Raw genomic sequence first — 22,156 nt, forward strand, 5'->3', positions numbered from 1 at the left:
GGGCCTGATTGGGATGTGATTTGGTGCAGAATCGATGGGCCGAGCGATCTCCTTCTGCACTGTAGGATTCTATGAATGGCCATTGACAGGCACCAGACCCCCCTCTCTGCCTATGGGCCTCCTCTGTTTCCCCAAAACCCTCATGACACCCCACCCCCCAGCAGCACTCTGCGATGGGTTGGGCTTAAAGTTAAAGTTTATTTATTAGTCACAAGTAGGCTTACATTAACACTGCTGTGAAGTTATTGCTGCCTCACACTGCCAGGGACCTGGGTTCGATTCCTGACTTGGGTCACCGTCTGTGCGGAGTTTGCACGTTCTCCCTGTGTCTGAGTGGGTTTCCTCCAGATGCTCCGGTTTTCTCCCACATTTAGCATGGCCAATGCACCTAACCAGCTGGTTAGGTAGTTGATTCAATTTGTTTTATTATTGTCGCATGTATTAGTATACAGTGAAAAGTATTGTTTCTTGCGCGCGAGACAGACAAAACATACCTTTCACAGAGAAGAAAATGAGAGAGTGCAGAATGTAGTGTTACAGTCATAGCTTGGGTGTAGGGAAAGATCAACTTAATGCAAGGTAAATCCATTCAAAAGTCTGACAGCAGCAGGGAAGAAGCTGTTCTTGAGTCGGTTGGTACTGGACCTCAGACTTTTGTATCCTTTTCCCGAAGGAAGAAGGTGGGAGAGAGAATGTCCGGGATGCGAGGGGTCCTTGATTACACTGGCTGCTTTGCGGGGGCAGTGGGAAATGTAGACAGAGTCAATGGATGGGAGGCTGGTTTGTGTGATGAATTGGGCTACATTCACAACATTTTGGAGTTCGTTACGGTCTTGGGCAGAGTAGGAGCCCATACCAAGCTGTGATACAACCAGAAAGAATGCTTTCTATGGGGCATCTGTAAAAGTTGGTGAGAGTTGTAGCTGACATGCCAAATTTCCTTAGTCTCCTTAGAAAGTAGAGGCGTTGGTGGGGCTTTCTTAACTATAGTGTCGGCATGGGGGGGGGACCAGGACAGGCTGTTGGTGATCGGGACACCTAAAAACTTGAAGCTCTCGACCCTTTTGACTTCATGCTCATTGATGTAGACAGGGGTATGTTCTCCTTTACTCTTCCTGAAGTTGATGACACTCTCCTTCGTTGACCATGCTAAATTCTCCCTCAGTGTACCCAAACAGGTGCCGGAGTGTGGCAACTAGGGGAATTTTCACTGTAACTTCATTGCAGTGTTCATGTAAACCCACTTGTGACACTAATAAATAAGCCTTAGATGAAAGTCTGCTGTTAGTAGCAGTCACTGGGTATGGGAAGAGTAACTAGAATTGAAATTTAGACCATAAGACATAGGAGCTGAATTAGGCCACTCGGCCCATCGAGTGTGCTCTGCCATTCAATCATGGCTGCTATTTTTCTCATCCCCTTTCTCCTGCCTTTTCCCCATAACCCTTGATGCCCTGATTAATCAGGAATATATCTATCTCTGTCTTAAAGACACTCAATGACCTGGCCTCCACAGCCTTCTGCGGCAAAGAGTTCCACAGATTCACCACTCTCTGGCTGAAGAAATTCCTCCTTATCTCTGTTTTAGCTTGATTAGAGCCCTCAGATTCTAGTTTTTCCTACTAGTGGGAACACCCTCTCCAAGTCCAGGCCTCACGATATCCTTTAAGTTTCAATAAGATCCCCCCTCATCCTTCTAAACGTCCATGAGTATAGACCCAAAGTCCTCAACTGTTCCTTATACAACAAGTAGAAAGGACAGCAGGACTAGGGGGCACAGCCTCAAAATAAGTGGGGGGAGGTTTAGAACAGAGTTGAGGAGGAACTTCTTCTCTCAGAGGCTGGTGAATCTCTGGAATTCTCTGCCCATTGAAGTGGTGGAGGCTGCCTCGTTGAATATGTTTAAGTCACGGGTAGATGGATTTCTGATAAGGGAATTAAGGGTTATGGGGAGCGTTAGTGTACGCTTAAACTGGACCAGCTGACGGGCAACATGACAGCTCAGTGACTATCACTGTTTGCTGTGCAGATACATGGATTTGGGCCGGTGTCTGTGGGAGTTTGCACATTCTCCCCGTGCTTGCGTGGGTTTTCTCCGGGTGCTCCGGTTTCCTCCCACACCCCAAAAAACGTGCCCTTATGCTGATTAGTGTGAACAAATTGTCCCTAAATTAGTCGTCCCCTCAATCTGGTTGTGGTTCCTTTATTGTGGATTCCAATAGGCGTAGACAAAGGTGATAGGTACCGCTCACGGTTCCCCAAACGGGGTCTGACCAGAATTCCACCTGAAGAGTTGCACAGAAAACGTCGAGCCAGCGTTCGTTGCTTCAGTTTGAAATATTTATTTTGTCGAAAGTTTCAGAAACTTTTAAATTTCAAACAATGGAAGGGTCTAAGCGCCATTGAGTTCTAGCAAAGGCTGAGTAAGGTAATATACAGCTAAATAGTGAAATCTCCTGCCCAGGGCCTTCAAACATCAGTTCGTTGGCGATAAAGAGACTGATATTTGTGGATGGCCATTTCATGGCAACCCTGTTTCTTATAGCAACAGACACACACACACACACACACATACACACACACACACACACACACACACAGAAAAGCGAACGGAATGGAAAAACCCCCAAAAATAGAAACAAAAGTTAAAAAAGAAACCCCCCCTCCCCCAGAAATTTAAAAGAAAAAATAAAAAGTGTGCTCAGAATGGGTACCGGAATGTTATCTGAGGTATTCTGATTGCTGGATTTTTCAACTGTATAATCAGATTTCTTTAACAAAAAAAAGTCGAAATAAATTTAAAATAATGTATTAGAATTCTAGATTCTTCACATATCTTCTTCAAAAAGTATTAAAAAAAAACTTCAGGAATTAAAAAAGCGCTTAAAGCATTTTCCTATACAGTACGTTTAAACTCTGCATAATATTTTATAGATCTGAAACACTCTCCTTTTCAAAAGCACCAAATTTACACATCAGACAAGCAAAACAAAAAAGAACTCTACATAATTCTCCAAAACCAGTTGGCGCTGAAGCAGCATTTTTACAACGACTACTATATAAAAAAAAAGACAGTCTAATTCCAAACATAGACATCTGTTAACAGGGACAAGCATTCGATTTTTACCTTCAACCATATAGTCTCAGAAAAAAACATTTAAATAACATTAAATAGCAGATCTTCAAATATTCGGGATCCAATGTCTACAACATAGCCAGGCGACAGTCTGACCAGAAGGTCAGGAAACTAATCACCATTGCTTCAGGACTGATCTGGATTCCTCTAGTTTGTGTCTTAATTAACAATAAAGCTTCTCTACGTATTAATTACAGCTCTCGGGGGGGGGTCAAACTTTGTACAAGTAGAAGCAACGTCCCAAGGTGAAGAACTTCAGCGTGGGTTCCAGAAAGAAAAGGGCAAGAAAAAAGAAAACTCTCAGCAATTTCCCCAACTCCCTTCCTTTCCAAGAGAGAGAAAAAAAATATATATTTATCGGTCGGTCAGTCGATCAGGAACAGTAGGGTTTTAAACTTCTGCAAAGCACAATTAAAAACAATCCCTTCAAATATCAAAGGCACTTTCGAAATCATTAAGTTAACAATTATCGTTGCGGTTTTTGGCTCTCGTTGTGGGGGTGGGGAGGTGGGGTGACGGCGGGGGAGGTGGGGGGAGGAGAGGTGGGGGGTGGGTGTCAACATCCCCCACTCTCTAAATGTCGCCCCCCCCCCCTTCCACACACACACACACACTTGCCCAGGAACGTAGAAAGCGGGTGCAGGAGTAGGCCGTTCGGGCCTGCGCCGCCGTTCTATACGATTACGGCCGATCCCATACCCCTTGATTTAGCCGCATCTCATGCCCACCCCCCCCCACACCACCTCGCTCCCTCCCACCCACCCTGATACCCTATCCCCCCCCCACACCCCCCCGCTGTGTGGTAATTACATAGCACCATTGAGTCAAAGATATGACACGTGAATGAGAACAGAACGTCAAGCACCAATACCAGAGGTAGAAAAAAAAATCACCCCGTGAAGCTGGTTCCTTTAGCACCCTGTCATGACCCCACCTCCCCCCCCCCCTCTCCCCTTCACCAGGAGAATGGGAGGGGGATTGGGGGGGAGGGGGGAGAGGGAGGTGGGGCGGGGGGATGGGGGGGGGAGGGTGCTTCAAAACGCACCTCCTCATGACTCGGTTTCTCCTAGGCCGCACCTCATCAATAGGCCCGGGCTGAAGGCCGACGCTTTGAACAAAGTGTCACGGGTATTTTAGAGAATTTCCACAACTCTTACGGTCTCCCCCCCCCCCCAACCCCCAGCTCCCTGCTCCCCCCCCACCCCCCCCTCACTATTGCACATTGGAGTTGCTTAGCAGGCAGCCACCAGCTCTCTATCAGCTACGTATAGTCACTCCTCGGAGTACTCTAACCCGCCACTGTTGACCACAATGCTGGTTAACGTCTCACAGCCGCTGGAAATCACTTTCTTTTGTTCAGAATGGACCTTCACAACCCGCTTGGAGTCGGGCCCCTCTCCCTGCAATGGCTCAAAGAATCTTTGGCTAGAGGTGGAGATTTCCGATTCTAGTCGTTCCAGCTAAACAGTCTCCCACACACCCAAAACAAAAAAAAAACCCAGTCCTCTCAACATTCCTTTACAGATATAAAAAAAAGAACGATTTGTCCTTGAAATAAAGCCATTGCCCGACTTCGCTGAAGGGTAACGTGAAGCGTCGCTCACGCCAGCCATTCCTCGAGGAATGCGCAGGAAGGGATAACTACACTCTGACGTGGCTTTAAGGATGGGTCGTTTCAGGAGCTCAGAGGAAACAGACGGGCCCGACCTCCAGGTGGTAATGCAGTCCAGCCTTTGGTTGCGGCAGGTTGTAGATGCCGATTATCGGTAACTGATTGGGGTCCTGTGTGTGAAACAAGAAGTGTGTCTGATGCCAGCGGCCGTCCTTCATCTAAAAAGGCAACAACATGGCATTAAGAATGGTCAGCACACCCTTATTCTTTATTCACTCGTAGGCGCCGTTGGCTGAGCCAACATTTATTGCCCATCCCTAGTTGCCCTAGGGGCAGTTGAGAGTCAACCACATTGCTGTGACTCTGGAGTCACATAGATCATAGAAGCCTACAGTGCAGAAAGAGGCCCTTCGGCCCATCGAGTCTGCACCGAACACAATCCCACCCAGGCCTGACCCCCACATCCCTACATATTTTACCCGCTAACCCCGCTAACCTAAGCATCCTAGTACACTAAGGGGCAATTTTAACATGGCCAAGCAACCTAACCCGCACATCTTTGGACTGTGGGAGGAAACCGGAGGAAACCCACGCAGACACGGGGAGAATGTGCAAACAAGGCCGGGTAAGGATGGCAGATTTCCTTCCCTAAAGAACATTAGTGAACCAGGTGGGTTTTTCCGACAACCAACAATGGTTTCATGGTCATCATTGGATTCCTAATTCCCAATTTTTATTGAATCTACCCACCGTGACACAGTGGTTAACACTCACTATGTTAGCCTCACAGTGCCAGTGACCTGGGTTCAATTCTGGCCTCCGGTCACTGTCTGTGTGGAGTCTGCACGTTCTCCCCGTGTCTTCATGGGTTTCCTCTGGATGCTCTGGTTTCGTCTCACAGTCCAAAAGATGTGCTGGTTAGGGTGCACTGGCCGTGATAAATTCTCCCTCAGTGTACCCGAACAGGCGCCGGAGTGTGGCGACTAAGGGATTTTCACAGTAACTTCATTGCAGTGTGAATGTAAGCCGACTTGTGACTACAAAATAAATGTTAACTTTAGTTGCCCTTGGAGGGCAGTTGAGAGTTAACCAAATTGCTGTGACTCTGGAGTCACATGTAGGCCAGACCGGGTAAGGACGGCAGATTTCCTTCCCTAAAGGACATTAGTGAACCAGTTGGGTTTTTCTGACAATCGACAATGGTTTCATGGTCATCAGTAGCTTCTTAATTCCCGATTTTTATTGAATTTACCCACCGTGACACAGTGGTTAGCACTCACAATGTTGGCCTTACAATGCCAAGGACCTGTGTTTGATTCCCAGACTTGGGTCAATGTGTGCGCGGAGTCTGCACATTCTCCCCGTCTCTGCCTGGGTTTCCTCCCACAGTCTGAAAGATGTGCGCAGACACCACCACGATCTCCTATCAAACACCACTTTGACCTTTCTTCTAATCCCTTTAGCAATAACAGCCAGGCCAGCACTCATCGCCCATCCCGGGGGCAGCATGGTGGTTAGCACTGCTGCCTCACAATGCTACGGACCCGGGTTCGATTCCCGGCTTGGGTCACTGCCTGTGTGAAGCCCGTGTCTGCATGGATTTCCTCTGGGTGCTCTGGTTTCCTCCCACAGTCCCAAAGATGTGCTGGTTAGGGTGCATTGATGTGGAGATGCCGGCATTGGACTGGGGTGGGCACATTAAGAAGTCTCACAACACCAGGTTAAAGTCCAACAAGTTTATTTGGCAGCACAAGCCACAAGCTTTTGGAGTGCTGCTCCTTCATTAGGTGAGTGGGAGTTCATTCACAAACAGGGCATATAAAGACACAAACTCAGTTCCGCATACATGAGGACACCCTCAACCAGGATCTTGGGTTCATGTCACATTATCTGTAACCCCCACGACTTGCAAAATCTCACTAACTGTCCTGTCTGGAGACAATACACATCTCTTTAACCTGTGCTTAACACTCTCTCCACTCTCATTGTCTGTACCTTTAAGACTTGATTACTTGTAAAGACTTGCGTTCCAACCATTATTTTGTAATTTGAGTTTGTGTTTATACATGCCCGGTTTGTGAACACAATTCCTCCCTCGCCTGATGAGGGTGCAGCGCTCCGAAAGCTCGTAGATAGAATCATAGAACCCTACAGTGCAGAAAGAGACCCTTCGGCCCATCGAGTCTGCACCAAACACAATCCCACCCAGGCCCTACCCCCATCTCTATACATATTATACCCACTAATCCCTCTAACCTATGTATCCCTAGACACTAAGGGGCAATTTCTTACCACAGTCAATTAACCTAACCCGCACATCTTTGGACTGTGGGAGCAAACCGGAGTACCCGGAGGAAACCCACGCAGACACGGGGGGAATGTGCAAACTCCACACAGACAGTGACTCGAGCCGGGAATCGAACCCAGGACCCTGGAGCTGTGAAGCAGCAGTGCTAACCACTGTGCTACCGTGTTACCAAATAAACCTGTTGGACTTTAAGCTAGTGTTGTGAGACTTCTTAGGGTGCATTGGCCGTGCTAAATTCTCCCTCAGTGTAACCCGAACAGGCGCCGGAGTGTGACGACTGGGGGATTTTCACAGTAACTCCACTGCAGTGTTAATGTAAGCCTACTTGCGACACTAATAAAACAAAAAAAAGTTATTGGTCTCTGCTTCGGACACTCTGGGGCGGTGGGGGGCGGGGGGGGGTTGGGGTGGGGGGAGGCGGGTGGTGCGGGCAGCAAGTCCCAGCTCAGTACCTGACAGTCATCCAGCACCACTTCAGGTACGAGCTGTCCTCCTGCCTCCATCATCAGGCCATTCCAGGACTTGAACTTGACGGCTTGTTTGAAGGGTTTGTCGGAACTTCCATCGGCCCAGACGGGCACGTTCAGGCAGTGGATGGTGATGTGTTGAACCGCCTCGGAGCTCAGCAAATGTAAGAAGTTCATCTGGACCCGTCCGAGTGAAAACTCCAACTGAAAGCCAAGCAGAGTGTTATTGGGGGCTGTTGTATCAGGGAGTGTGAGAGTAATGCAAAAGCAGACATGCAAAATACTGCAGATACTGGAAACCCGAAATAAAAAAACTCTGCCCCAGTTTGCTTTCTTGTTGTGTTTTCATCCTTACCTGGTTCAACCTTTATCTGTTTCCCTGCTCCCTTCCTTTCCAATAGCACTCACTGTTCATTATTCTGCCATTCACACCTCTTCTGGACCTTACCATTCCCTCAACCCTACACCAATGATTCTTTGGTCAAATTGGGCAGGGATTTTCCCATCCCGTCCACCATGGGAATCGTACGGGGGGGGGGGTGGCGTGGGGGGAGGTGGGGGCGGGGGAGGTGTTGGCCAGACCATGGAAAGGTCTGTTTTCGGGGTGATCTTATAGTGGCCTATAAGGGGCATAGAGTAGCGAGATAGTCAGTATCTTTTCCCAATGGTAGGGGAGTCTAAAACTAGAGGGCATGGGTTGAAGGTGAGAGGGGAGAGATACAAAAGGGTCCAGAGGGGCAATTCTTCCACACGGAGGGTGGTGAGTGTCTGGGGCGAGCTGCCAGAGGCAGTAGTAGAGGCGGGTACAATTTTGTCTTCTAAAAAGCATTTAGACAGTTACATGGGTGCGATGGGTATAGAGGGACATGGGCCAAATGTGGGCAATTGGGACTAGCTTAGTAGTAAAAACTGGATAGCATGGACAAGTTGGGCTGAATGGCATGTTTCCGTCCTGTAAACCTTTATAACTCTATGACCTCGGGTGGGATTTTCCGGTTTTGTGGTGAGAACAGCCGGACAATCCCACCCGTTACGTCTCCTGCCTTCCACCCTATCACAAAGCTTTCCTTCTGTCCTTTCTCCACTCTCTTGCATTTGACCTGCTTAAAACCCATCGCAAACACCTCTAACATTTCCCAGCTCCATGGAAGGTTCATCCGAGTGTGTCTCCCTTCACAGGAGCTTCCCACAGGCTGAATATTTCCGTTTTTATGCCTTTGGTACAGATTATTCTGCAAAATTGAACTGTTCTCCAGAAGTCTTAGTGACCGGAACAACACAGTGCTAGGTATACTCTGCGTGGGTCAAACAGCTCAGAAAGTTTTTCCTGAAATCTCCCCTAAACTTCCTGTCCCTCACTTTTAACTTGTGTCCCCTTGTAACTGACCCTCTAACTAAGGGGAACAGCCACATATACAGAGTATGCTTAGCGCTGTGTTGTCCCGGTCACTAAGACTTCCGGAGAACAGTTCTACTTTGCACTTTCTGCTTACAATTAATTTTTTAATCATTTCATGGGATTTATTGCCTATCCCCAATTGTGTGGGTTGCTGGAGAGTCACTCACATTGCTGTGGCAATGTCACATGTAGGCCAGATCGGGTAAGGGTGGCAGATTTTCTTCCCTAAAGGGGCAACAGTGAACCAGATGGGATCTTCAGACAGTCGATAATAGATGGTCAGAGTAAATTCAATGTGGAGAAATGGCACAATGGAAAGACAGCATAAAAGAAAGGGTATAAAGTAGGTTCAGAAGCAGTGGGACCTGGGTTTACAGGTTTTTGGGGTGGCACAGTGGTTAGCATTGCTGCCAGACAGTGCCAGGAATCTGTCCGGATTTGATTCTGGCCTCAAGTCGCTGTCTGTACAGAGTCTGCACATTCTCCCCGTATCTGTGTGGGTTTCCTCCGGGTGCTCTGGTTTCCTCCCACACTCCAAAGATGTGCTGGTTAGGTTAGATTGGCCACGGTGAATTGCCCTTGAGTATCAGGGGATTAGCAGTCCAAAGATGTGCGGGTTAGGTGGATTGGCCATGCGCGGGCTCGTTGGGCCGAAGGGCCTGTTTCCTGTGCTGTGTTGGTCTTTGTTCTTTGTTCGATAGACCGTAGTGTTAGGGGGATTAGCAGGGTAAATGTGTGGGTTATGGAAATAGAACTCTGTGTGGGGTCATGGTCGGTACAGTCTCGATGGGCCAAATGGTCTCCTTCTGTAGTGTAGAGATTCTATGATTTGACCAAGATGCTCAAAATCATGAGGGGGTTGGACAGGGTAGATGGGGAGAAACTGTTCCCATCTTGTGGAAGGATCGAAAACGGGAGGGTATTGGTTTAAGGTACTTAGTAAAAGAAGGAGCAGCGAGCTGAGAGGGAAACCTTTTCACACAGCGAGTGTTTCAGGTCTGAGCTTGCGATGGAGGCAGGTTCACTCGAAGCTTTGAAGAGGATTATTTGAAAGGCAATGTTTAGGATGACGGAGGGAAAGCAGGAGAACGGCACTGGGTGAGGTGCTCATTTTGGATAGCTGGTGTCAACATGATGGGCCGAACGGCAACCTTCTGCTGTGCTCTTCATTACTGGCATTAGCTGTGGCACTAGCGTGGGCAGCACGACGGCACAGTGGTTAGCAATGCTGCCGCACTGCGCCAGGGACCCGGGTTTGAATCCCGGTTTGGGTCTATGCAGAGGTTGAACGTTCTCCCCGCGTTTGTGTGGGTTTCTCCGGGTGCTCTGCCCACTCAGCCCGTCGAGTTTGCACTGACCACAGTTCTACCCAGGCTCTATCTCCGTAACCTCATGTATTTACCCTGCTCCTGACACTAAGGGGCAATTTAGCAACGGCCAATCAACCTAACCCGCACGTCTTTGGACTGTGGGAGGAGACTGGAGCACCTGGAGGAAACCCACACAGACATGGGGAGAATGTGCAGAGTCTGCACAGACAGTGACCCAAAGGCCAGAATTGAACCCGCGTCCCTGGTGCTGTGAGGCAGCAGTGCTAACCACTGTGCCACCCACAGTCCGAAAGACATGCTGGTTAGTTGCATTGGCCATGCTACATTGAATCAAAATGCTACCAGCCTCCATGGTGCGGTAGGAACCTGTGTCCCCACAGCATTAACCCACATCTCTGGATTACTAGGTCAGTGATGTCATCACAATGCTATGGTATTGAGTTAATAACCCAGAAGCCTAGACTACTGGAGACGTGAGTTCAAATGCTAGTATGTCAGCCAGAATATAAGTAATTAAACAAACCTGGAACTAAAAGCTACTGTACATAATGATTACGACATTGTCATTAATGTGTTTAGGGAAGATGTGATATCCTCCAGGATGTGCACAGGGAATCACTGATTGGCCTCCCTGTTGGACTCACTGAGCATCCTGGGAATTGAGAATTAATTAACCAGGTAGAGTACGTGTATCGAGCTCTGTATAAAGCAGGCCTATGAGTGGGTCCATTATTGCACTGCCCTGGTTGGGATCTGATGTGTTCACCACACGCTTGTGGTTTTTATTTATTTCACTTTGTGCAATAAAAGCATTGTTCCTTTACAACTGACTCCTGGAATTATGAAGGAAGGAAACCTGCTGCCCTTACCCAGTCTGGCCTCCACGTGAATCCAGACCCACAGCAAAGCTGGTGAGTCTTAAACGCCCTCTGAAATGTCCGAGTGAGACACTCAGTTGTATTTAAGTAGGTCGCTTGCCCTGCTCTCAAAATGTTACACCACAAACACAAAATGCTACTTTTTCCATTGGGACGATGGAGGCTGAGGGGAGAGCAGATAGAGATCTGCAAAATGATGAGAGGCACAGACAGGGTGGATAGTCAGAGGCTTTCTCCCCAGGGTGGAAGGGTCAATTACGAGGGGGGGGCACAGGTTCAAGGTGAGGGGGGGAAAGTTTAAGGGAGATGTGCGGGGGGGAAGCTTTTCACGCAGAGAGTGGTGGGTGCCTGGAACGCGCTGCCAGAGGAGGTGGTGGTAGCAGGCACATTAACAACATTTAAGAGGCATCTGGGTGGGTACATGAATAGGGAGGGAATCGAGGGATGTGGATTGAGTGAGGGCAGGAGGTTTTTTATTCAGTTTACATAGTTAGTGCATCATGATCAGCACAGGCCTGGAGGTCCATAGGGCCTGTTCCTGTTCTGTACTTCTCTTTGTTTTTTGGTCTAAGTGGTGTAGTGGTATTGTCACTGGACTGGTAATCCAGAGACCCAGGGGAACGCTCTGGGGACCAGGGTTCGAATCTCACAACGGCAGATGGTGAAATTTGAATTCTATAAAAATCTGGAATTAGAAGACTGTGAAACCACTGCCGATTGTGCTGTACTTTTCTTTGTTTGTTCTTTAACCATGACCCTGTTTATTCAGAAGAGTCGGCGCTGAAAACTGCACGGACTCATGATTAGGCAATAGTATCATTATTCCTTCCGGAGCCACAGCGATGTGGTTGATTCTTAAATGCTCCCAGAGATGGGCAATCAATGTTGGTCCAGCCACAGCGACACCCACATAAATCATAGAATCCCTACTGCGCAGAAGGAGGCCATTCGGCCCATCGAGTCTGCACCAACCACAATCCCACCCAGGCCCTATTCCCATAACCCCATGCATTTACCCTAGCTAGTCCCCCTGACACTAAGGGGCAATTTAGCACGGCCAAACCACCTGACCCGCCCATCTTTGGAGTGTGGGAGGAAACCGGAGCACCCGGAAAAGACCCACGCAGACACGGGGAGAACGTGCAAACTCCACACAGACAGTGACCCAAGCCGGGGATCGAACCCGGATCCCTGGCGCTGTGAGGCAGCAGTGCTAACCACTGTGCCTCTGCGCGACCCACGAATGAATAAAAAAAATTTGCTGATTCGCTCTCCGACCAAAGTTGCAACATGTTCGAGCATTGTGTACAACTGTAACTATAATCGGACATTCGAACATTGTCAAGGCCAGGGTAACACTTAGTGCATTTCGTCACAGAATAAAGTGACACAATAAAGTGAAGGATAGACGGGAGGAAAGAGGGGGTGGGGTAGCTCTGCTGATTAAGGATAATATCAGGGCGATAGGAAGGGAAGATATAGGCTCCAAAGAGCAGAATGTGGAATCGTTATGGGTCAAGATAAGGAACAGAAAGGGGAGGAAGACGCTGGTGGGTGTGGTCTATAGGCCCCCAAATAATAACTTGGAGGTGGGGCGGGCTATAAACAAACAAATAAATGAGGCATGCAGGAACGGAACGGCGATAATTATGGGGGATTTTAATCTGCATATTGATTGGTTGACCCAAGTTGGACGCGGTGGGCTTGAGGAAGAGTTCTTGGAATGCTGTCGGGATAGTTTCCTTGAACAGTGTGTGACGGAACCAACGAGGGAGCGAGCTATCTTAGATCTGGTGTTATGTAATGAGGCAGGAAGAATTAGGGATCTTATTCTGAGGGATCCTCTTGGGACGAACGATCATCGTATGGTTGAGTTTTTGATGCAGATGGTGGATGAGAAAGTAGGGTCCCGGACCTGCGTCCTCTGTTTGAACAGAGGGGAGTACGATAGGATGAGAGGGGAATTGGCGAATGTAGATTGGGGGCGCAGATTGGTCGGTAGGACGGCTGAGGAACAGTGGAGGATCTTTAAGGAGATCTTTTTTGGTGCTCAGCAGAAATATATTCTGATGGTAAAGAAGGAATGTAGGAGAAGGGATAACCAGCCGTGGTTATCGAAGGAAATAAAGGAGAGTATTGAATTAAAAGCTGATACGTTCAGAGTGGCTAAAAGTAGTGGGCGATTAGAAGATTGGGGAAGGTTTAAAAATCAACAAAGAATGACTAAGAAGTTGATAAAGAAAGGAAGGATGGACTATGAAGCTAAACTAGCACTAAATATAAAAAAGGACAGTAAGAGTTTTTATAAATATATAAAGAGGAGGAGGCTGGCTAGAGTGAATGTTGGACCCTTAGAGGTTGAGAGGGGGGATTTAGTGGTGGGAGATGAGGAAATGGCTGAGGCCTTAAATAAGTTTTTTGCCTTGGTCTTCATGGAGGAGGACGCAAACAGTTTGCCAGATATTAAAGATAGAAGGATGGTAGGAGTTGAGAGCCTGAATGCGATTACTGTCACTAGAGAGGTAGCACTTGATAGACTAGCGGGACTGATGGTGGACAAGTCCAGTTTCCTCCCACAGTCCGAAAGATGTGCAGGTTAGGTGGATTGGCTGCGCTAAGTTGCCCCTTAATGTCCCAAGATATGTAGGTTAAGAGGATTAGCCATGGGAAATGTGGGGGAATACAGGGATAAAGTTAATTTATTAGTCACAAGTAAGGTTTACATTAACACTGCAATGAAGTTACTGTGAAAATCCCCGAGTCGCCACGTTGCGGCACCTGTTTGGGTCAATGCAGCCTAACCACTGTGGGGGAAACTGGAGCACCCAGAGAAAACCCCCGCAGACACAGGGAGAATGTGCAAATTAGGGATAGGGTGGGGCAGAGGGCCTGGGTAAGATTCTCTCTCTGTTAGAGTGTCGGTGCAGACTCGATGGGCTGAGTCAGCACTGTAGGGATTCGATGATTCTATCAATGGCTTTAGTCTCTCCGACATTTAGTTGGAGGACATTTCCTCACATCCAGAAATAAAAGCCGGACTAACTGTTAAGATAATTTAACACCAGTTGGCTGTGCAAGGTTGTATATTTAATCATTAGTGTCACAAGTAGGTTGACATTAACACTGCAATGAATTTACTGTAAAATACCCTAGTTACTACACTCCGGTGCCTGTTCGGGTACACTGAGGGAGAATTTAGCACGGCCAATGCACCCTGACCAGCACGGTCTTTCGGAGGAAACTGGAGCACCCGGAGGAAACCCACGCAGACACGAGGAGAACGTGCAAACTCCGCATAGACAGTGAGCCGAGCCAGGAATCGAACACCAGGCAGTGGTGAGGAAATGCTGGGTGCCGTCAGTGTCCATGTGAAAGTTAACACTGTGCTGACAGCAAGGTGCAGTATGTAGTTGGAGGAATGGGAAGGGGGGGGGGGATAAGGATAGATCCTTTGCGAGTTCCAGGGGTAAATGTTGCAGGAGCAGGAAGAGAAGCCGCTGCAGACAACACACCGCTTTGTGGTCCATTTAGTTCTCTTTACGGATGTGCCCTCATCTTACACAGATCTGCACTGACACCAAGGCCAAAGTGATGGCTATAATATTTGTTGCGCAAATAGCACAGATTGACCTTACATTTAAGATGCTAGCTACAGTATTTATTCTTACAACTTGCTATAGTAACAGTTGAGATCAGGATTAAAATAACAGAGTGTTTGTTCTGTAACTCCTCACCACATGAAGTGATATATTTGTTCCGGAATTATACAGAACTGTAAGGTTAAAGTGATTGTCACAATATTTGTTGTGTAACTATTTGCAGTTGTTATTTATTCAGCAGCGTTAATAGGAACACAGTTTTTTACTGTAAGGAATACAGGAACAAGAGTTGCTTCAGCCAGTTTCACCATTCAATGACTCAGGGCCGATCTGTACGTCAGCTCGCCTCAACTCTATTCCCATTCCACCCTTCCCTGGGTGGCACAGTGGGTTATCGCTGTTGTCTCACAGCGCCAGTGACCCGGGTTCGATTCCTGGCTCGGGTCACTGTCTGTGTGGAGTTTGCACATTCTCTGCGTGGGGTTTCCTCCGGGTGCTCCGGTTTCCTCCCACAGTCCGAAAGACCGTGCTGGTTAGGGTGCATTGGCCGTGCTAAATTCTCCCTCAGTGTACCTGAACAGGCACCGGAGTGTGGCACCTGGGGGATTATCACAGTCACTTCATTGCAGTGTTAATGTAAGCCTACTGGTGACGCTGATAAATAAACTTAAAAAAAAACTATCAAGAATTTGTTCATCTGAACATAGAATTCTGACAGTGCAGACGGAGGCCATTCAGCCCATTGAATCTGCACCAACCACAATCCCATCAAGGCCCTACCCCCACATATTCACCCTGCTAATCCCCCTGACACTAGGACCAATCAACCTAACCCGCACATCTCTGACCCTATGGTTGACTTGTACTTAATTCCATTTTTCCCTCTATCATAAGAACATAAGAACATAAGAAATAGGAGCAGGAGTAGGCCATCCAGCCCTTCGAGCCTGCCCCGCCATTCAATAAGATCATGACTGATCTGTCGCTGCTCAGTTCCACTTTCCCGCCCTCTCCCCATAACCCTTAATCCCCTCTCCTATCAAAAACCCATCAACCCGCGTCTTAAAAATATTTAGCGAGGCAGCCTCCACCACTTCAACGGGCAGAGAATTCCAGAGATTCACCACCCTTTGAGTGAAGAAGTTCCTCCTCAACTCTGTTCTAAACCGCCTTCTAAACTATCCCTTAGTATCTTTGGCTAACTCGATCAATAACAACACCAGGTTAAAGTCCAACAGGTTTAGTTGGTGGCACAAGCTTTTGGAGCGCTGCCCCTTCATCAGGTGAGTGAAGAGTTGTGACACATTGCCCCTCCCTGCCCCAGGATGCGTAGGTTAGAGGGATTAGTCAGGGTAAATATGTACGATTGTGGGAATAGGGCTTGGTGGGATTGTGGACAGTACAGACTCGATGGGCCGACTGGCCCCCTTCTATAAAAATGACCCCGAAACATCAGCAAGATACCTTCAAACAGCTGCAGTAACAGCAGGCACCTGCTGGGGGCGCCACTTTCATTCTCAGCACTGCCACCTGCTGTTCCTGGCTGGTACTGCCACTCTAAATCACTCGATTCCAAATCACGTTTATAATGTTTGCCCGCATTTTGAAACTGTGAAATGCACTAAGTTCAGGGCATTGCAGTCTGTCAGTGTCTACAGAATCTTTCAATGAGCCAATGCCCTTATTTTGGATATCGCTGCAAAGAGGAACATGTTGCTGAAGCTTCTCATCTTGCACTCATCAGGACAAACACAAGAATACCAAATTTCAAATAATCGCAACCACCAAAGAAAGGGTGTGCTGACTGGTCAATCAACATCAACTTGTCAACTAATCAGCACCCTTTCTGCCCTGCAGCAAAAATTGTTGTGATCGTCTGAAATTTGGCATTCTTGTGTTTGTCCTGATGAGTACAAGATTAAAACCTTCAGCAACATGTCTCTCTTTTCAGTAATATTCAAACTCTGTACAACTGTTAGTGCGATACTGATACAATGTCTGCAGGATGCAGAGCTTTGAAAAGCAGAGTGATGTTGATGAAAATGCTCAGAACTTTCACAGGAACAGGAGGAGACCATTCAGCCCCTCAAGCCTGTTCCACCATTTAAGGAGATGGTTGGCTTGTGACCGAATTCCATTAGCGGAGCTGGAAAATTCCGCTGGCAGGAACGACTGGAAAACCCTACCCAATCTTTCAGGTGAGTTCTGGTGAAAGGTGACAGCTCTGTTTCTCTCTCCGCAGTTAGTGGCATTTTCTGTTCTTATTTCAGATTTCCAGGATATGGCCTTTGTGATTAACTCTTACCAAAGTAATTGGTATCAAAACCAAGTGTGAGGTCAGAAAGATATAGACGTATCCTGCCCTATAAAACCTTTAAAAAATATCTGGATGGGTCAAGGATCTGGGACAAGTGCAGGAAAATTAGTTTTGAAGTTTATTTGCAATGTCACAAGTGAGCTTACATTAACACTGCAATGAAGTTCCTGTGAAAATCCCCTAATCACAGAATCATAGAATCCTACAGTTCAGAAGGAGGCCATTCGGCCCATTGAGTCGGCACCGACCTCAATCCCACCCAGGCCCTATCCCTATATACCCATGCATGTACCCTAGCTAGACCCCCTGACACTAAGGATCCATTTATCACGGCCAATCCACCTAACCCGCACACATTTCGACTGTGGGAGGAAACTGGAGCACCCGGAGGGAACCCACGCAGACATGGGGAGAACGTGCAGACTCTGCACAGACAGTGACCCGAGCCGAGAATTGAACCCGGGTCCCTGGCGCCATGAGGCAGCAGTGCTAACCACAGGATGGGATTAGCGTGACTTTAGTGTCAGAAATTGTTGGTGCAGACTCAACGTACAAAAGGGCTTTTTCTGCGCTGTATGAGTTTAAGTCCCCTTAGTTTAGACGTGTTCAGATACGTAGAACATAGAACTTCCAGGTCAATCTCTGCCCAGGGAAAGGGTAAGAACATAAGAACATAAGAAATAGGAGCAGGAGTAGGCCATCTAGCCCTTCGAGCCTGCCCCGCCATTCAATAAGATCATGGCTGATCTGTCGTGGCTCAGTTCCACTTTCCCGCCCTCTCCCCATAACCCTTAATCCCCTCTCTTATCAAGAACCCATCAACCCGCTTCTTAAAAATATTTAGCGAGGTAGCCTCCACCACTTCAACGGGCAGAGAATTCCAGAGATTCACCACCCTTTGAGTGAAGAAGTTCCTCCTCAACTCCGTTCTAAACCGCCTCATCGGTTTATCTGTTAACTGTTTGCTTATCTAGACTGGCATTAATGGAACGTTTGTGATAAAGAGCCTTCAGGTTCTGAATGTACACTAGGTAGATGGTTAAAATATATTACCTTTGATACGGTGATGGGTTTCAGACAGGTCTGCCCACCATTCGTGAAGTTACAGATCACTTCAACAGTGTCTGAGGTGCAACCCAGGTTAGGATCGATCCAGTAATTACCTAAAGAACAGATCAAAGAAAAGTATTAGATCTTACCTTCTTGCCCTGAAGCAGCTTAGGGGAGTTGAGGGGAATGAGACCTTTCAAACTAATGATACAACACAGTCTGCGCTCTGGACAATATAGACCAGCCTGAGAGACGGGACATTATAAGCCAGACTGTGGCCAGACACTGTACACCAGTCTCTGGGAAGGTGATGGCCCAGTGGTATTATTGCTGGACTATTAATCCAGAAACTCAGCTAATGTTCTGGGGACCCGGGTTCGAATCCCGCCACGGCAGGTAGTGGAATTGGAACTCAATAAAAAAGATCTGGAATTAAGAGTCTACTGATGACTGTGAAACCATTGTCGGAAAAACCCATCTGGTTCACTTCCTTTCGGGAAGGAAATCTGCTGTCCTTACCCGGTCTGGCCTATATGTGACTCCAGAACCATAGTGGTTGACTCTCAACTGCCCTTGGGCAACTAGGGATGGGCAATTAATGCTGGCTCAGCCAGCGACGCCCATGTGCCATGAATGGATATTAAAAATAAGAGGTTGAATAGCCTCCTTCTGTGTTGGTACCATTGTTTGTGTGTTCGGTGCTGCGAAGGCAGGGTGACTGGCCATGTCAGGGGGAGGGTTCGCCGGAGAGCTTTGGTGCGTTTGGACTCACCATCATTCATTCGCTGCTCACAGTTCATGAGATCCCGGCAGACACGGGCTGGGTTGTCTCTGGTGCCCAGCGGGTTCTTGATGCTGTGGATAAGATTACTGAGGTAGTGTAGGGTCTTGAAGATCTCCGCTCCCTGGTCAATCAAAGGTAGGTCTGAATTCTGATAGTTCTGCATGAAGGAAACAAAATTTGCTTCTGATGATTAGGGTTGGTGGCTCATTTCCCAATGGGGCATGGTAAAGTGGGGTCGGGGGAGAGGTTGTCAAAAACATGGGTCCAACTGATCAGGGATAGCAACACAGATGAGGAGTGTGAGGTTACCTCGGTCCTGAGTGTAGTTTTCGATTCGATAAAAGCTTGCAAAGCAGCACCTAGCTCTTCATGTTTCTGAAGATTTAAATGGCACAAAATAAGAACAGAAAATGCTTCAACCTCAAAGCAAGGGGATGGGGCTGTGCCAAGAGCTCTTACAGAGGACTAGCACAGGAGTGATGGGCTGAATAGCCATCCCCATGTCACAACTTTTTCTTTTTGTTGCTGTGGTCTTACCCACTGCAGCTATTTCCCCTGGGTGGATGGTCTAGAACATGGGCTCACAATCCCAGAATAAGGCTGGGCGACACGGTGGCGCAGTGGTTGGAGCACTGCTGCCTCACAGCACCAGAAACCCTGGTTCGATTCCCGGTTCGGGTCACTGTCTGTGAGCAGGCTGCACGTTCTCCCCGTGTCTGCGTGGGTTTCCTCCGGGTGCTCCGGTTTCCACCCACAGTCCAAAGGTTGACTGGCCATGCTAGATTGCCCCTTAGTGTTAGGGGGATTAGCAGGATAAATTTGTGGGGATGTGGCCTGGGCGGGATTGTTATCAGTGTAGACTCGATGGACTGAATGGCCTCTTTTTGCACTGCAGGGATTCTATGATTCTCTGAGACGAGGAGACGTTTCTTCACTCAGAAGATTGTGAATCCTCTCTACCCCAGAGAGCTGGGGATGCTCTATCGTTGAGTCAATTCAAGGCTGAGATTGATAGGCTTTAGCGTAATGAGCAGACCAGGGAATAGGTAGAGCGGGTGGGTAAGTGGAGTTGGGGTAAAGATTGGCGGGAGGGGGTCCTTGCTCCATGGTGCAGTAGGCCCCATAGGCCTGCGTGGGTTTCCTCTGGATTCTCTCACAGTCTGAAAGATGAGCGGGTTAGGTTGATTGGCCGTGCTAAACTGTCCGTCAGCGTCTCAAAATGTGTGAGGTTATATGTATTGGCCATGGTAAATGTGTGACCTTACAGGGAATTGGGGCAGGCAAGATACTAGGGTTTTGACCATGGTCTTTGGATCTGTCTCCTAAAAAGGCAGTGGAAGCAGAATCTTTGAATAATTCGAAGGAAGAGGTGGTTAGCAGGGGATAGATTATCGAGGGGTAGGTGGTATTCAGAATTGAGTTAACTAATGGATCAGCCATGATCTTGTTAAATGGTGGAGTGGACTCGAGGGGCTGAATGGCCTACTCCTGCTCCTTGCTGGTATGTATATCTCCGTGATGCCGTTCTATCCCAGATCATTTCGCTTGATTAATAACCGAGAACCTTGCAAACATTTCTTACAAAATAAACCTGAGACTATCATTGGGCTGTGGCCTGGGTAAATGGGTGAGATTGGGACAGTTCTCCTTGGAGATGAGGGAAGGTTGAGAGGGGGTTAGACGGAGGAGTTCAAAACCATGAAGGGTTTGGTGCAGAGTAAATGGGGAGAAACTGTTCCCATTGGTGGAAGGGTCTGGACCCAGAGGGCACAGGTTTAAGGTGATTGGTAGAAAAAGCAAAATCGATAAGAGAAAAAATGTCTTTACGAAGCGAACGGTTAGGGTTTGGGATGCACTGACTGAGGGCGCGGTGGAGACAGATTCAATTGAGAATTCAGAGGGAATTAGATCATCATCTTCGAAGGGAGAATGTGATTGTTGGGCTGTTATCCTCACTGTTTGTGCATTGAGTAAAGGCTAATCTGGAGCCAGATATTTCCTTAACCAAACAGGTCAAGGAAGGGGCGGTGCGGTGGCACAGTGGTTAGCACGGCTGCCTCACAGCGCCAGGGACCCGGGTTCGATTCCTGGCTGAGGTCCCTGACTGTGAGGAGTCTGCGCATTCTCCTCGTGTCTGCATGGGTTTCTTCCGGGTGTTCCGGTTTCCTCCCACAGTCCAAAAGATGCACTGGTTAGGTGCATTGGCCATGCTAAATTGCCCCTTAGTGTCCAAAGATGTGCGGGTTAGGTGCATTGGCCGTGCTAAATTGCCCCTTAGTGTCAGGGGAATTTGTAGGGCAAACACATGGGGTTACAGGGCTAGGGGCTGGGTGGTGCATTAGCCATGCTAAATTCTCCCCTAGTGTACCCGAACAGGCGACTAGGGGATTTTCACAGTAACTTCATTGTAGTGTTAATGTAAGCCATTTGTGACACTAATAAATAAATGTAAAAAAAATCACAGAGCATGGACACAAACTCCCCTTCGTGCCCCTGAACACTGGTTTAAACTGTTCTTATAGATGTACTGAAGAATAATTCCCTAATCTTTCCCCAGTCACAGCTGTTCTCACTTACAAACTGAAGTATAGACTTCACTGTGACTGGGTGCCACCATTAACATGGGGAGTTACCCCTTGGGAGAGCAGGACATGGTGGGCCGAATGGCCTCCGTCCTGTAATTGTGTGATGGGCGGGTACCCAGAGGAATTTTGTACTGATTTAACATTGCACAGAGTGATGCGGTAAGGCTGTCCATTCTAACGGACAATCGGCTGCAGAACAGATGCAGAGACGGCAGATTAAATAACTTTAAAAATAAACTTACAAGTGCGACTTGAATTCCAGGAGGACCCTGTGTAAAAGATCAGAGGTTAACTCACCAACAGGTCATTGCTGAAGTTTGTACAGATTATTGTAACTTTCTGTATTGTGTCCACCGATCAAAAAGTTTCAAAACATTCAGCGATAAAAGATTTCTAAAAGGCGGTAGGAGAAACTCACCGGGGGTCCAGGAAGTCCTCGTGGGCCGACTGGACCCTAAAAAAAATTATAAAATATCTCATCACTTTCTGGTGTAAAGCCCAAGTAAAGACAAGTTGAATATCGACAAATTCCTGTCTCCTGGTAAATAATTTGGTGTCTTTCACCTCAATAATTGGAGATTCCACTCTCGCAGGAAGGTCAATGATGCTTTTTCTTTTGAAAAAAGCAGTCAGAGAATCCCTACAGTGCAGAAGGAGGCCATTCGGTCCATCGAGCCTGCACCGACAACA

General features: G+C 47.8%; 1 protein-coding gene across 1 annotated transcript in view; it reads right to left on the minus strand.

The window, feature by feature from the left end:
• Nucleotides 1-4,660: 4,660 nt before the first annotated feature.
• The window catches only part of col27a1b (collagen, type XXVII, alpha 1b), a 576,392-nt gene continuing 558,896 nt past the window's right edge, over nt 4,661-22,156 (minus strand). The window contains exons 55-61 of the mRNA XM_080211775.1: nt 21,885-21,920; nt 21,709-21,735; nt 19,191-19,256; nt 18,870-19,038; nt 18,101-18,210; nt 7,509-7,727; nt 4,661-4,966 (exon numbers count right to left, since the gene is read on the minus strand). Coding sequence (XP_080067901.1) covers nt 4,820-4,966; nt 7,509-7,727; nt 18,101-18,210; nt 18,870-19,038; nt 19,191-19,256; nt 21,709-21,735; nt 21,885-21,920 — 774 coding nt within the window. The 3' untranslated portion in view covers nt 4,661-4,819. The remainder of the gene's footprint in view (nt 4,967-7,508; nt 7,728-18,100; nt 18,211-18,869; nt 19,039-19,190; nt 19,257-21,708; nt 21,736-21,884; nt 21,921-22,156) is intronic.

The sequence above is a fragment of the Carcharhinus amblyrhynchos genome, chromosome 25 (assembly GCF_965287045.1).
Source record: "Carcharhinus amblyrhynchos chromosome 25, sCarAmb.v2.hapA, whole genome shotgun sequence".
NCBI lineage: Eukaryota > Metazoa > Chordata > Chondrichthyes > Carcharhiniformes > Carcharhinidae > Carcharhinus > Carcharhinus amblyrhynchos.